The sequence below is a fragment of the Takifugu flavidus genome, chromosome 11, assembly GCF_003711565.1.
Source record: "Takifugu flavidus isolate HTHZ2018 chromosome 11, ASM371156v2, whole genome shotgun sequence".
NCBI lineage: Eukaryota > Metazoa > Chordata > Actinopteri > Tetraodontiformes > Tetraodontidae > Takifugu > Takifugu flavidus.
Window position 1 is genome coordinate 10,718,535 of NC_079530.1, and position 16,493 is coordinate 10,735,027.

Consider the following 16,493-nt stretch of genomic DNA (forward strand, 5'->3'; position numbering starts at 1 on the left):
GACACGTTCTCAGGGAAAAGCAGCAAAACTGTCACAGTCTCTGCAGGAATGGACAATAACCGTCTCAATTCAAAGTAAGCAGCTGAGTCAGCGATGGCATTGGCAGAACGTGCCCAGATCCCATTATTTACAGCTCCATTACAATTTGAAAGGGAATTTTGATGTTCCACAATTGTTTACTCCACCATTTACTGACAAATTAGAAGTTAGTGATTTTATATTGGTGCATGCATCATTCGAAAGCTTATTGATTTAATATTGACTAAATCAGTAGGTAGTAACAGGGAATGAAACTTCAGACCAGTGCTTCCATCCTCATTATCAAAAGACATTCATTAATGGTGCTATAACACGTAATAGTAGATTTGCTTTTACCACAATAAATCATTTCCATCGAGTTCCTCCTGGCCCACTTTTCCTGCCACTCCTGCTCTATTATCATAATTATATAATTATTTTCAGTCCAAGTCAAAGGGGAGGAAGGCAAAGGAAGAAAGAAAGGATGGAGTAGACAGTGATGCGCTCTCTGCTCGTTAGTTAGAAATGTGTTAAAAGCAGAGAGAGCAGTCTGTACAGTCGCAGTGACGAAATCGAGTATTACATAAATAGTCCTAGTTTTTATAATGTTCTTTCATTTTTCAAATCTTGTAATCTTAAAAGATTTAAGGAATTTGTTTGTGATTTGTGTAAGAGTAGAGTTCTTGTAACAGTCACGTGATGTAAAAGGTTTAATTTGGCCATTATCTAATCTTGATTTTTATAGCAGAAATTTGATTATAATCTCTGTCCACACAACTTAATGCCATTTTGGTGGGGCTATTTAAGAAGGCTGGAATAATTCAATGTTGACCCCTGTAGGCAGCTCATGGGTCTAGTGTGCAGGTTGGCCACAGCTTTCTGTCAGGAGGGAGGAAACAGGGCTGAAAAACACAGTTTAACAACTAACCACATCTCTCTTTGTCTCTGGAGCTACTAAACAGGTCACTGAGGGAACCAGTCGAGCTATTTCCACTCCTCCCTGCCACTGGGCTGTTGGGAGTGAAACACACAACCATCTGTTGTGGGCTGGTGCCAGTCTGTCACCGTGCTCCTCAGCAGTGCCACCCAATCAGTGAACAAGGCAAAAGAGCACGTCCCACATTAGCTAATCAGTGTGCTGAAATGGCTCACAGGGACACAAGACGACCAGTCTCACCGTGTTTGTGACGACACTAAAATGATGCTCAGGTTATTAAATGTGCTAAAGTCTTGCTTGCACACCCTCAAGTACAAATGGATTCATTCTCTCTCTTATAATTCCCAAATTAACAAACTAAAGTCAAATATATCTCCCTGTGCCAACATTCCCTAAAACATAAATATCATCAACTTTGGTGGGTCTATATTGAAATATCTCTGTCTGGTGGCATTAACAAGTAACAATCCAACTTTCTGTCTGTTTCCCAGATAATAAGAGCAGAAATGGGAAATCCCTCTTTCAGTTGTATGGCAGTAACAGGCAGGTTATTAATTATTATTTGAAGTACTAAGTATTACCAAGCTCTCACTGTTGCTGTAAAAACTGAACATTTTCATCTTTGAAGGTAAAACACTGCATTGGTTTACAGTCATTTTCCTGTGTTTTATCTCAAATGTAATAAATGAATTCTTTTTTCTATTCAACAATCAGTGATAACGTCTAACCAACTCTATCATTTAAATGGGAACATATTTTAATAAGCAACATTGCGTGGACATCGGGGGCGGTGCTGCTGGATCAGCAGACCGAGGTGGTGGTTCCCGTTTTAAGAAGGGGGACCGGAGGGTGTGTTCCAACTATAGGGGGATCACACTCCTCAGCCTCCCTGGTAAGGTCTATTCAGGGGTACTGGAGAGGAGTCCGCTGGATAGTCAAACCACAGACTCAGGAGGAGCAATGTGGTTTTGGTCCTGGACGTGGAACAGTGGACCAGCTCTACACCCTCAGCAGGGTCCTCGAGGGTGCATGGGAGTTTGCCCAACCAGTCCACATGTGTTTTGTGGACTTGGAGAAGGCATTCGACCGTGTCCCTCGGGGGGTCCTGTGGAGGGTTCTCCGAGAGTGTGGGGTGCCGGGCCCCCTGATACGGGGCGTCCGCTCCCTGTACGATCGGTGCCAGAGTTTGGTCCGCATTGCTGCAGTAAGTCGAACTCGTTTCCGGTGAGGGTTGGTCTCCGCCAGGGCTGCCCTATGTCACCGATTCTGTTCATAATTTTTATGGACAGAATTTCTAGGTGCAGTCGTGGTGTTGAGGGGGTCCGGTTTGGTGACCTCAGGATCGGGTCTCTGCTCTTTGCAGATGATGTGGTCCTGTTGGCGTCATCGGCCCGTGACCTCCAACGATCGCTGGATCGGTTTGGCGCCGCATGTGAAGCGGCTGGGATGAAAATCAGCACCTCCAAATCCGAGGCCATGGTTCTCAACCGGAAAAAGGTGGAGTGCCTTCTCCGGGTCAAGGAGGAGATCCTGCCCCAAGTGGAGGAGTTCAAGTACCTCGGGGTCTTGTTCACGAGTGAGGGAAGAATGGAGCGGGAGGTCGACAGGCGGACCGGTGCGGCGTCCGCAGTAATACGGACTCTGCACCGGTCCATAGGGGGGAAAAGATTTACCGGTCGATCTTCGTTCCTACCCTCACCTATGGTCATGACCTTTGGGTAATGACCGAAAGAACAAGATCACGGGTACAAGCGGCTGAAATGAGCTTCCTCCGTAGGGTGGCTGGGCTCTCCCCTAGAGAGGGGGAGAAGCTCTGCCATCCTGGAGGAGCTCGGAGTAGAGCCGCTGCTCCTCCGCGTTGAGAGGAGCCAGATGAGGTGGCTTGGGCATCTAGTCAGGATGCCCCCTGGGCCCCTCCCTGGTGAGGTGTTCAGGGTGTGTCCCTCTGGTAGGAGACCCCCGGGAAGACCCAGGACACGTTGGACAGACTATGTCTCTAAACTGGTCTGGGAACGCCTGGGGACTCCCCCGGACGAGCTGGAAGAGGTAGCTGGGGAGAGGGAAGTCTGGGCCCCTCTGCTCAGGCTGCTGCCCCCACGACCTGACCCCCATGGATGGATGGATGGATGACTCTGGATGGATGGATGGGTGGATGGATGACTCTGGATGGATGGATGGATGATGGATGACTCTGGATGGATGATGGATGGATGACTCTGGATGGATGGATGATGGATGGATGATGATGGATGGATGGATGAATGACTGGATGGATGATGGATGGATGGATGATGGATGGATGGATGACTCTGGATGATGGATGGATGATGGATGGATGGATGATGGATAATGGATGGATGATGGATGGATGGATGGATGGATGATGGATAGATAGATGACTCTGGATGATGGTTGGATGACTCTGGATGATGGATGGATGACTCTGGATGATGGATGGATGGATGATGGATGGATGGATGGATGGATGACTCTGGATGATGGATGGATGATGGATGGATGGATGGATGGATGACTCTGAATCAGGCACGAAGTGCTGTAAACAATGACTTTTTATCAACGCTCTATCTCCATATACTTCATTACAAATACTACAAAAACAAACTGAAACTAATTCCTGCTCTTTGAAAGGACCGGGAATTTTATTCTACAGAAGTCCAAAAATCTTTACCTTTATGTTGTGGATTTAAACGTGTTTATTCCCCATTTTAGATTGTGTCAGGCAGAGGAGGAGATGTCAGCTACTGTTTACATCTGTGTTTGAATCATTTTATGTGTATCAGTCCTGAGCAAATCAAATCATTATTGGCTGCACAGTCACAGCTGTGGTCAAATATTTGGTTTCAGATAAGAGGCATGGAATTGTGCCAGAGTGCATTATCTTATCTTGGCTGCTTCATTTAATTTCTCTCCAGTGATAATAGTACAAACTCTATTTTATGGCACTGAAGTTTAGCACATTATCATTTAAGCATAAAACTGAATAAAGATCTAATTTCTCCACGAGTATGCATTTAACACAAATTTCTCACCAGAACTGGGATATTTTGAACAAGCCTTTCTGATTGCGTATAAAATTAATGGCCGTACTGAATGTCCGAGGCTGAAGTTAGGATTAGAGGGTTAGGGTGAGAGGGTTAGGGTGAGAGGGTTAGGGTGAGAGGGTTAGGGTGAGAGGGTGAGAGGGTTAGGGTGAGGGTTAGGGTGAGGGGTTAGGGGGTTAGGGTTAGAGGGTTAGAGGGTTAGGTTAGAGGGTTAGGGTTTAGGGGGGTTCGGGTGAGAGGGTTAGAGGGTTAGGGTTAGGGGGTTAGGGTGAGAGGGTTAGAGGGTTAGGGGGTTAGGGTGAGAGGGTTAGAGGGTTAGGGTTAGAGAGCAAAGACGAACACACACATTTGGGCAGCACTTAACCCTTTTTGTAACACCCTATCTGACCTTCCTGTCAGAATGGTCTTTGACCTTTCTCAGGGCCATGCATAGATTTCTCCAGATGTTGCAGAGACAACTTTGGCCACTCACTGCTTTGAGTTATGTCTAACGAACCCTAATATGATGGATCTTTCACAGACCTTAAACTGAGCCCTAAATCTGAAATCCCCACACTCGACAACACATTTAAGAAACACTAACAAGGAAATAATTTGGAAGCAAATAAGCTCCAGTCCAGTTATCGCCCTGTTGGTTCAGTTTCTGAAAAATCAACAACCATTTCTTCTTTTTAAAAACTAGAGAAAAAAAGACCCAAAGGCACGAGACAAAAAATAGAACTCAAATCCCCTCCACCTCAAAATCTGTCAAAGCCATTAGTCAACAGTGAGTGCTGGATGTGCACAATCAGAACTATTTCTGGATCAGTCTAGTGAAACCAGCATCTCCAATTCAAACATCATGATGCTTAAATCCATTAAAAACCAGATCCAGTGCATTTCACAGCAGTAAAACTCTGTACTGACCGCTAAAGCATCGTGTTTATCCTTTCTCTTTTATTACCCGTTCCTCATGCAAAAAATGTGAATATGCATCACAATGGACATATCAGCTTCAATCAGAGAAGATGAACAAAGATGTGTTTACTGAGCGAGGGGCCCCGTCCCCGGTGAATAGACAAAAATGCTGCCTAACCAGAAGCACACTTTTGTACTTCTTTTCTCCAGGTCAGCACTCTGCTTGATGCTTTGCCAGTTCCATGGCCGAGGATCACTGCACAACGATTGTCAGGGACACGAAGCGCGCAGGGAGGGAGGAGTTTAGAGTTCAGAATGAATGATGTTCCAGAGAGATGGGTAAAAAAAGACTGCCTATGTTTGCTATGTGCTGGGGGCTTCCAAGATACAACTTCCAGTTAAGCTTTTAGTGCTTTTAATCTCTGTGAAAGCAGTTGCACTCTTTCAATAAAGCATGCACGTAGATGCATTGCACGGAAGTCTAAAAGTCTCTCAGAGAAAAAGCCCCTTCTAAAGAAAGATACTTTCAAGAGGAGAGTTTGAAGGCAAAAAGTAAAATGATGTGGAGACTATAAAGAATGGCAGCCTGAGAAGGAGCAGAAACAGTAAATATGGATGGAATTTGAAGGCAACCAATTAATTATGAGTCCTATCCATAAAAAGCCTAATCTGAGGACAGTGGCTGATCAGGTTTTAACAAGGTGAAACAGTGGGACGTCCCACAGAAGCCAAGTCTGTACGTAGGTTAGCATCACAAGCTTCAGGTTGTGCTACAGATGGTGATATGCTGCTTGGGTTGTTTTAGTGAAATAAATTCAGGAGGAAGAAGACAAGCTAATGGCCAAGCATGTAAATCAATTCTCATAAACCTAAAAATTGTGTTAATCCAAAAACCAAAATACCAAAAGCTGCTAATTGATTTTCAGGTAAGCCTGGTGACAGGTGCTGTGATCAGGCTGCAGAGAAAAGGATAAGGTCTTCAGAATATCCTGTTGACTTGAAATAGGGGGCGCAATCAGGAAGAACTTAGCATTATTGTGACTACCAGGATGGGAGAAATGATTGTTAATTAAGAAAGAACCACAGAGTCCTTCAAACCTCTGGTGCATTTCACAGTTATGGCTTCAAGCCTCGTTGAGCCAGCAAATCGCTGCCATCTTGGCCGATGTCGTCGCTCAGGTATGAAACACATGGAGGGGACTAGTGTGAATGAGAAGCAGACTAGTCAAAGGATCAGCCAGATATCTTCAGGAATGAAACAGAAGAGCATTGCAGAACCTCATGTGTCAACCTCAGTAATGTTGTTAGCAGAACCTGATGCTTGGTCCAATTATCCTAACTTTTTTGTAATTTCACACAGAACTGGCGCATTAGTGTTGAGTGCCAGATTTTTAGTTCTGAGGGTTGGGTTAGGAGTGTGACTTGATATTTGGACCAATGTGCTCCTGTCTGGGTGGAGGGACAGAATCATATATAAATAATAAATTATCCTAAAGCAAATCGACAGTGCTTGAAATGCAAAACTATCTTCCTCAGTCTCCAAATTTCACAAAATGACCAGATACAGGGTTTAACCAGAGTTTGTGTTAAAATTCATCCTGTTTTTATTACCACTGAATGCACGAAGCCACATCTTTGCAGTACCTTAGCAGCCCAAAAACACTTCCAGAGACACGGCTCTCGCTATTTCCCCCATGATACACACCTTTATTTTGCTCTGCCCCAAAAGACAAAGAGACCAGCAGGCCCATATTGTCAGTGGTCACGCAAGACTCGATCAGAGCAGAATCGACATGTTTCAGGCAAAACAGAGTGAAACTAATCCATACAAAATACAAGGTCAGCTCGAAAAATGGATTTACAGCACTTACAACGCAGGAATGATGTCGGTATTGTTTAGAAGAACAAGAACTTTGTCAGTTTATTTCTTATGGTGGCCCATCACTTAAAATAGACCCAGCTAAAACCTCCAACAAGGTATGATTAGGTTTTAAATCCTATTAAGGTGGAAGGTCGAGAGCCTTCTTTGCCCGTAGTCTAGTGGGTCAAAAGAGCAAAACCTTTCTTAAATAAATCTTTGTCCAGCCCAGTGACCCTAACGGTCTGGAAAGAGGGATGATCCTAATCCTGATCAACCTAAAGTGTTGGAACATATTTAATATAGAATAATATATGTGTTATAATAATATACCATCAGTTCCACAGGGGAAGTTCAATTCTAACATTACTGAACAACATTTTGAAAATGTTCAGCTTTATAACAAATGTAATTTGTTATATAATATATATAGGGTTAGGGTTATATATAAATCATATATAATTTTTATAAGGTATCTACTTTTAGTTATAATGTGATGTTTAACAGCACAGGCCAACAATATACAAGTTTGGAATATGGACAGAGGGTTATGGTTAGAGTTAGGGTAAGAGGGTCAGGGTAAGAGGGTCAGGGTTAGGGTAAGAGGGTCAGGGTTATGGTTAGAGTTAGGGTAAGAGGGTCAGGGTTAGGGTGAGAGGGTCAGGGTTAGGGTGAGAGGGTCAGGGTTAGGGTTATGGTTAGAGTTAGGGTTAGGGTTAGAGGGTCAGGGTTAGGGTGAGAGGGTCAGGGTTATGGTTAGAGTTAGGGTAAGAGGGTCAGGGTCAGGGTAAGAGGGTCAGGGTTATGGTTAGAGTTAGGGTAAGAGGGTCAGGGTTATGGTTAGGGTTAGAGTTAGGGTAAGAGGGTCAGGGTTAGGGTTATGGTTATGGTTAGAGTTAGGGTTAGAGGGTCAGGGTTAGGGTTAGGGTTATGGTTAGAGTTAGTGTAAGAGGGTCAGGGTTAGGATTAGAGGGTCAGGGTTAGGGTTATGGTTAGAGCTAGGGTTAGAGGGTCAGGGTTAGGGTTATGGTTAGAGTTACGGTAAGAGGGTCAGGGTTAGGATTAGAGGGTCAGGGTTATGGTTAGAGTTAGGGTAAGAGGGTCAGGGTTAGGGTCAGGGTTATGGTTAGAGTTAGGGTAAGAGGGTCAGGGTTATGGTTAGAGTTAGGGTTAGAGGGTTAGGGTTAGAGGGTTAGGGTTAGGGTTAGAGGGTTAGGGGGTTAGGGTTAGAGGGTTAGGGTTAGAGAGTTAGGGTTAGGGTTAGAGGGTTAGGGCAGGGGTGGGCAAATCCAAAACCTGGCTGGATTCCAGCCTTCATGGATTGGATTTGCCAATCAGAGGAGGTCAAATCCAGGGTTGAATTCAAGCAGGGATTTGCATCCTACCAGGAAGAAACCACTTTTACCTGGGGTTTCATTTACCTTGGTGAAAGTGTTTACCTGTAGGACAGAAAGTCTGGCTTGGATACGGCCCTCGAGAAACTGGATTAGCCCACCCCTGGGTTAGGGTTAGAGTTAGGGTTAGGGTTAGCTCTTCAGAGGGTTAGGGTTAGAGGGTTAGCTCTTCAGAGGGTTAGGGTTGGGGTTAGACCCTAACCCAAACCCAATAAATAAAGATGGTGACCCTTAACAATATGTATCACCCAATACATTGACCTGCAGCTTGAGTGTTGTTTTAAATCACGCATATATATTAAAGTTACTTTTATTATTAGCTTTTTCATTTGTTTTTTTCATCATCATCATTCATGCATTGAAATTTTGTTAATCCAAGCTTCTTGTTTTTGAGAAATAAGGGGAACTTTGCTGCTGGCGCGTGATGTTCAGGAAATGCCTGAATGGGAGAGGTGGGAAATAAGTCAAGAAGGAGAATCGGAGAGAAATGTGATTCCAGAGACTTTGTCCCCAACATGTTTATTTTGCCTGTGTCAGCGCACCATTTCCTTGTCTTCTTCTTACACTCAAGAAGCTGTTGGCTAGCAGAATGTATCCACCCACACCAAAGTCTGTCAATAGGGGCCTGAAAAGGGGGGGCAACTTTCTTCCTTCGGTGAGAAATACAAGTCGATGTGCAACTGTTCCCGGTAAAGTTGTGTGACGCTTCAGCGGACCCTGGACAGGGTGAGACGCTAACAACAGAATCTGATAGATAGAACAAAGCAGCCCGGCTTTGGCTGCAGATGCCAGGAATGTCAAACGCTTTCCAAGGAAATTCCTTCTTCTCCAGGAAGACCGGGAAGGAAACAGAGAATTTTGACACATTTTGGGTAGTCGGAGAGAGCCTGAGGGGGAGGGAAGCCATATTGCTGATTGGTCTTCTGCCGAAACATGTGTGAGCAGAGAGTGGACCATGGGGTTAAATCATTTTGAACACCTTCCCTTACAAAAGAGCTTCTTTTATTTTATTTAAAAAAAACAAGTTAGTTAGATAGGTTAGGGTTAGCTCTCCGATTAGCTGGGAACTTGTCCAGAATTGTCCCACCTCTTTCCCAAAGGCAATGGCTAGCCCCCTCCACAATGGTGCCATGGAATACAGACGTAGAAAATTAATGGTGCCAGGCTAGAGTTCATTCCATCATTTACTGAAGTGAATGCGCCTCCGTGATAACCACCACAACATCCATGATCCTATAGCAAAATCATTTTGTCTTGGGGTTGAATTATTCAGAAACTTAAGAATTGTTGTACAATTGATGAATAATATCCATAAAAATGCCACAACAGTTCACTGAAGCATATGCAGAGGTTTCACACAGAAGAACACCAGTTAGCTGGCAGCCGAAACATGAAGGGTTAGGGTTAGCTCTTCAGAGGGTTAGGGTTAGCTCTTCAGAGGGTTAGGGTTAGAGGGTTGGGGTTAGGGTTAGCTCTTCAGAGGGTTAGGGTTAGCTCTTCAGAGGGTTAGGGTTAGAGGGTTGGGGTTAGGGTTAGCTCTTCAGAGGGTTAGGGTTAGCTCTTCAGAGGGTTAGGGTTAGAGGGTTGGGGTTAGGGTTAGCTCTTCAGAGGGTTAGGGTTGGGGTTAGCGTTAGCTCTACAGAGGGTTAGGGTTAGCATTAGGGTTAGCTCTTCAGAGGGTTAGGGTCAGGGTTAGCTCTTCAGAGGGTTAGGGTTAGCTCTTCAGAGGGTTGGGGTCAGGGTTAGCTCTTCAGAGGGTTAGGGTCAGGGTTAGGGTTAGCTCTTCAGAGGGTTAGGGTTAGGGTTGGGGTTCGCATTAGCTCTTCAGAGGGTTAGGGTTAGCTCTTCAGAGGGTTAGGGTTAGCTCTTCAGAGGGTTAGGGTTAGCTCTTCAGAGGGTTAGGATTAGGGTTAGAGGGTTGGGGTTAGGGTTAGCTCTTCAGAGGGTTAGGGTTAGAGGGTTGGGGTTAGGGTTAGCTCTTCAGAGGGTTAGGGTTGGGGTTAGCGTTAGCTCTACAGAGGGTTAGGGTTAGGGTTAGCTCTTCAGAGGGTTAGGGTTAGGGTTAGCTCTTCAGAGGGTTAGGGTTAGCTCTTCAGAGGATTAGGGTCAGGGTTAGGGTTAGCTCTTCAGAGGGTTAGGGTTAGCTCTTCAGAGGGTTAGGGTTAGCTCTTCAGAGGCACACTGATGGTTAAGTCACACTGATTGGCTGAGCCTTGGGGTTGAGAATATTATGACACTGCAGAGCACTGAGGGCTCAGGTACTCTGCTGCCTGCCACCATCGTAGCTGCACGAGGGTTCAGAGATATCAAAATAAGTGTTAGCTACCGCCATGTTGGTGATAGAGGGAGTCATTTGCCTGTCTGGCAACAATTCTCTATGTTAAAATGGAAATAAAGGCACACACAAGGTCCCCAACATGACAATAATATTGCTACGATAGCTGCGGGTGTAGCTGAACAAAACAAGGATTGTTAAGATGACAAAGACCCAGATGGGATGTTGTGTCATCACTCTGAAGGGCCTGTCGACGGCCTCTGAGCCTTGTTTATGCAAGCAGAAGGAAGCAGAAGATTAAGCAGACAACGTGCGCGTGCAACATCAGATTAACAGATCATCTTTTGCCGTTATGAAATCAGATTTGCGGACTTTCCCCGGTGGGAGAAACAATATTCCAGCTTAGAGATGGACGGCTTATTTGGGAAGTGAAAGGATAAGGTAAGCTCTTACATCTGCCACGGTAGGCGCCTTTACGTGCCTTCTGACCCGAATGTTTCATCTTTCCTTTAAAAATGAACATAGAGGGAATTAAATGTTAAATCAGAGATTAAGGCTACAGGGATGATGCACACCAACTTCAGGGTTAAAGAGATGACAGTATAGAGGATATGGAAATACTGATGCTTCATTCCCTAACCCGAACCCTAGAACAATAATATGGCTCTGGTTTGGGGCTCGTTTACACGTGAGGCCCATGTCAGGACGCCACACAGAACTGGGTCGGATGAATCAAATGGCAGGTCTACAAAGTACCGTCATTGTGACGGAGATTCAGCCTCACCAAGGTCATTTTGGGGTGAAACATCCACACCCTACTCGTCCTCAAACATCAGCAAAACAAAGATATGCTTTTGTTACTTTAAGATGAATATTTGAGCTATTTAGAATGCAAATGTAGTTGTTACTCCCTTTAAAATGTGCAAAACATACCATAATATTCTGTAAATGATGAAGACGGACAAAGCTGTTTTCCTAATTAGGGCAAAGGTCACCACGTCTGGCCCAAAGATGCAAACGCCTGATTGAAACTGGTGAAGACACAAGACCTGTGCTGCCACGTTCGTTATAGTGAGCAGAGCAGCACCACCAACGCTTGTGTCGTTCCTGCTAATTCCACACAATTCTCCCAGAAAACACCTGATTTTCCAGAAATAAACACAGATTATTTGGAATTCACTCAAAAATGGCATAACTCAAAAAAAAAAAAATTAACCTTGTACTTTTATATGTAAAAAAATCATTTCAGCCACCAAAGCATAGGAAATCACGAATGAAGGAAAGTATGAACAAAACATATTAGTATATGCTTTCTAAGCTTCACCTTCTTATTTTTGGTTCTTGGATGATATCACATGAACTGATTAGCATAAAAAGACAACCTGAACCTTAAATACAGCCCGCACAGAGATGCGGACCAGTCCTGTTGGCCCTCTGCCCTAGATTGGGGATTGGAAACAGTTACATTTGCTCCTTGCTTAGCTGAACTGCACAATGCTGCTTGGTGGAAAATGGTGACAGACTGGGCAGCAGTGCTAACCCTAACCCTAACCCTGGGCAGCAGTGCTAACTCTAACCCTAACCCTGGGCAGCAGTGCTAACCCTAACCCTAACCCTAGGCAGCAGTGCTAACCCTAACCCAGGCAGCAGTGCTAACCCTAACCCTAACCCTGGGCAGCATGTTAACCCTAACCCTACCCTGGGCAGCAGTGCTAACCCTAACCCTGGGTGGCAGCAGTGCTAACCCTAACCCTGGGCAGCAGTGCTAACCCTAACCCTAACCCTGGGCAGCAGTGCTAACCCTGACCCTAACCCTGGGCAGCAGTGCTAACCCTACCCTAACCCTGGGCAGCAGTGCTAACTCTAACCCTACCCTGGGCAGCAGTGCTAACCCTAACCCTAACCCTAGGCAGCAGTGCTAACCCTAACCCTAGGCAGCAGTGCTAACCCTAACACTAACCCTGGGCAGCAGTGCTAACCCTAACCCTAGGCAGCAGTGCTAACCCTAACCCTAACCCTAAGCAGCAGTGCTAACCCTAACCCTAACCCAGGTCAAAGCTGATTATGGGCCTAGACAGTGAGCACCAGTTCTGCTGAATGTCGCTACCTGGGATCTGCAGTTAGGGTTAGTCAGAGTAAACGTTCAAAACAAGGAGTTTGCAGAGAAGCGCCGAGTGACAACATTGCCTCTTAAAATGGGCCAAAGGGTTTGGGTTGGTAAAAAAAGTGGGAGCGTTAAGAAAACACTGAACAGCCGATTTGTTGTGACCTCATGATAAAAATGATGCGATGGTCTGATAACACGGAGGACTAACCCTAACCCTAACCTGGAGGACTAACCCTAACATAGAGGACTAACCCTAACCCTAACCTGGAGGACTAACCCTAACATAGAGGACTAACCCTAACACAGAGGACTAACCCTAACTCTAAAACTGGAGGACTAACCCTAACATAGAGGACTAACCCTAACTTGGAGGACTAACCCTAACATAGTGGACTAACCCTAACATAGAGGACTAACCCTAACATAGAGGACTAACCCTAACCTGGAGGACTAACCCTAACATAGAGGACTAACCCTAACCTGGAGGACTAACTCTAACATAGAGGACTAACCCTAACCCTAACCTGGAGGACTAACCCTAACATAGAGGACTAACCCTAACCTGGAGGACTAACCCAAACATAGAGGACTAAGCCTAACCCTAACCTGGAGGACTAACCCTAACCTGGAGGACTAACCCAAACATAGAGGACTAACCCTAACCTGGAGGACTAACCCTAACCTGGAGGACTAACCCTAACATAGAGGACTAACCCTAACCCTAACATGGAGGACTAACCCTAACATAGAGGACTAACCCTAACCCTAACCTGGAGGACTAACCCTAACATAGAGGACTAAAACTAACCCTAACCTGGAGGACTAACCCTAACATGGAGGACTAACCCTAATATGGAGGACTAACCCTAACCCTAACACGGAGGACTAACCCTAACACAGAGGACCAACCCTACCCCTAACCTGGAGGACTAACCCTAACACAGAAGACTAAAACTAACCCTAACCTGGAGGACTAACCCTAACACAGAGGACTAACACTAACCCTAACCTGGACGACTAACCCTAACCTGGAGGACTAACCCTAACACGGAGGACTAACCCTAACACAGAGGACTAACCCTAACACAGAGGGCCAACCCTAACCCGGAGGACTAACCCTAACCCTAACCCGGAGGACTAACCCTAACCTGGAGGACTAACCCTAACACAGAGGACCAACCCTAACCCTAACCTGGAGGACTATCCCTAACACAGAGGACCAACCCTAACCCTAACACGGAGGACTAATCCTAACCCAGAGGACTAACCCTAACCTGGAGGACTAACCCTAACACAGAGGACCAACCCTAACCGTAACCTGGAGGACTAACCCTAACCCGGAGGACCAACCCTAACACAAAGGACCAACCCTAACACAAAGGACCAACCCTAACCCTAACCCGGAGGACTAACCCTAACCTGGAGGACTAACCCTAACACGGCGGACCAACCCTAACCTGGAGGACTAACCCTAACCCGGAGGACTAACCCTAACACAGAGGATCAACCCTAACCCTAACCCGGAGGACTAACCCTAACACAAAGGACCAACCCTAACCCTAACCCGGAGGACTAACCTAACCCTAACCCGGAGGACTAACCCTAACCCGGAGGACTAACCCTAACACGAAGGACTAACCCTAACATGGAGGACTAACCCTAACACGGAGGACTAACCCTAACCTGGAGGGCTAACCCTAACCCGGAGGGCTAACCCTAACACGGAGGACTAACCCTAACCCGGAGGACTAACCCTAACCAAGCATCTGCATGCAGTTAGCTTTCCTTTTGCTAGCACGCATTCTATAAATCCGTAAATCAGTTTAGCACTCGGTTACACGAACAAAGGAAAGGGTTAGGGTTAGGCTATGACAGTTTAGCCACAAAATACCGATAAACTAGTTGGTTGCTTAGACTTCTGTTTCCTGCTAGCCAATATCAATGATCATAATGAAATAAAAGCAATTATGCACCCAAAACAATACAACAAAATAAAATATACTACATACATTTAACACTAGAAACACAGACTTATTTAAAGTTTTTTAATTATTATCGTTATTGTTATTATAACAGCAATAATAATCATGTCTAAGTAGTGTTTGTAGCATGAAATCTAAGCGGAATTTAACCACCAACGCTATTGCTAGTAGTTTTAGCATTAGCCACTGAGCTAGTTAGCCTGCTAGTAAGCCAACAGTGGTGTTAGATGTGTGGCAGCTAACCCGTCTAACCGAATGTTTAAGTAAACCTGGGTGTTGTTTGTCCGCCAGCAATGCGGTCATCTGTAACCCTCCTGCCCGGTGGTTGCTTCATGCTAACCCTAACCCTCACCAACCTTACCTCGGAACGCAGCTTGGGGATGACCGATCTATCTCCCAGGTCGCAAAGAGGTTCATGGGTACGGGCATGCTGCCCGAGCCCAGGACCACAGCACCGGCTAACGCTCCGGTAGGCAGGGTGGTCGGTGCGAGTCCACCGCCAGCGCCGCTGTTCGGGTTCAGGAAAGCGGCCCGTGCGCCACCTCTCTCCACGGCCGCCGCCATCATCACCTCCGCTGCCTGGGGACTGGTTCGTGCCAAGTGTCGGACGAACGCGGGGTCCGCGGAACCGTGTGCCTCCGGCTCCTACTCCGGCTTCGGCTCCTGCTCCTGCTCCTGCTCCGGCTCCGGCTCCTGCTCCTGCTCCGGCTCCTGCTCCTGCTCCTGCTCCTGCTCCGCTCCTGCTCCGGCTCCGGCTCCTGCTCCTGCTCCGGCTCCCCCAGATTCTCAGCTCTTTGCTGGCTGGAGATGCTGATTGGCGGGGCGGTGCATGTCAACGCTGATAGGGGCAGCGTGTCTCCACTTCAAGGGTGGGACGTGCATTAAAATAGACCGACCAATTCGGAACGTTTCCCTGTCGAAACTGTACATAAGCATTTAAAATGGAAATTGTACAGAACCATATTACAGTATTTAATCTTTGCATCGCTCTGCCTGCATAAATGTGATGCTAAATGTTCTGCATGAAATCTCCTCTGTTGTGTTTTTTAGTGTCTTGATCCTAATCCTGACTATTGCAACCTCTGGTGGAGATTGTAATAGTCAGGATTATGTTCGTAGATGTAGTTTCGCCCCACCAACAAAACACACACATCTTCAGTAAAACCACATTTACACACAATGTTGCATGTAATGCATTAACTGATGTGATATTTGTACCGGTTTTCTGGCTGGATGGCTTCAAACTGAAACTCTGGATCTGGCTGTGATCTGCAAAAGCCCGACAGCCAATCTTGTTGAAGATGCTCTATCGATAAACCTCAAACATAAAATGTAACACAAACTGGTCTTCGACAATTAAACAGGGGTACGGGATAGGAGGTGAACCCTAACTCGAACCCTGAAGTGCATATAAACTCACATATAATGTGAAAGGAATATTTGTACTTGTAACCCACAAGTTTGAGATTGTTCAGTGTATCAGAACTATTTGACGGCCTGTGAATCAGGACCGGTTCTTGTGAAAGTCACTGATTGTAAGTGTGATTAAGGGCTCACAGCTAACTAGTCCTAACATGCTCAATAGGGTTGGGTGTTACCCTACAGTGGGTAACACTTGACAGAGGGGAAGATAATATGAGACCAATATGAGCAAAAAGAACCTGCCTTTTAAATAACATTATTCACTGTGTTGCATCATGTAAATAGACTGTTAATAGACATATTCAATAGCCACCAACATGCCACACATCATGTATAAAATAGATTTAATCTATAAATGGAAAAAAAACACATCTGGCAATATCTCATTAGGTTATAACATCTCAACTCATACTAGTAATAAACTCATACTAGTAATAGGTGTAATTACAGGATTTAAACAGAAGATGATTAAGACTTTTAGTTGCTTCTTCTTTAGTTGCTACTTCTTTATCATAATATTTTTATCCCGTAATTTAATCTT

The 16,493-nt window shown here is 45.5% G+C and overlaps 1 protein-coding gene across 2 annotated transcripts in view; it reads right to left on the reverse strand.

The window, feature by feature from the left end:
* Positions 1–15,257, reverse strand: part of zmp:0000000755 (phosphofurin acidic cluster sorting protein 2) — a 38,885-nt gene extending 23,628 nt beyond the window's left edge. For both annotated transcript variants that reach the window (XM_057046551.1, XM_057046550.1), the window contains exon 1: positions 14,892–15,257. In XM_057046551.1, coding sequence (XP_056902531.1) covers positions 14,892–15,097 — 206 coding nt within the window. In that variant the 5' untranslated portion in view covers positions 15,098–15,257. The remainder of the gene's footprint in view (positions 1–14,891) is intronic.
* Between the last annotated feature and the right edge of the window lie 1,236 nt (positions 15,258–16,493).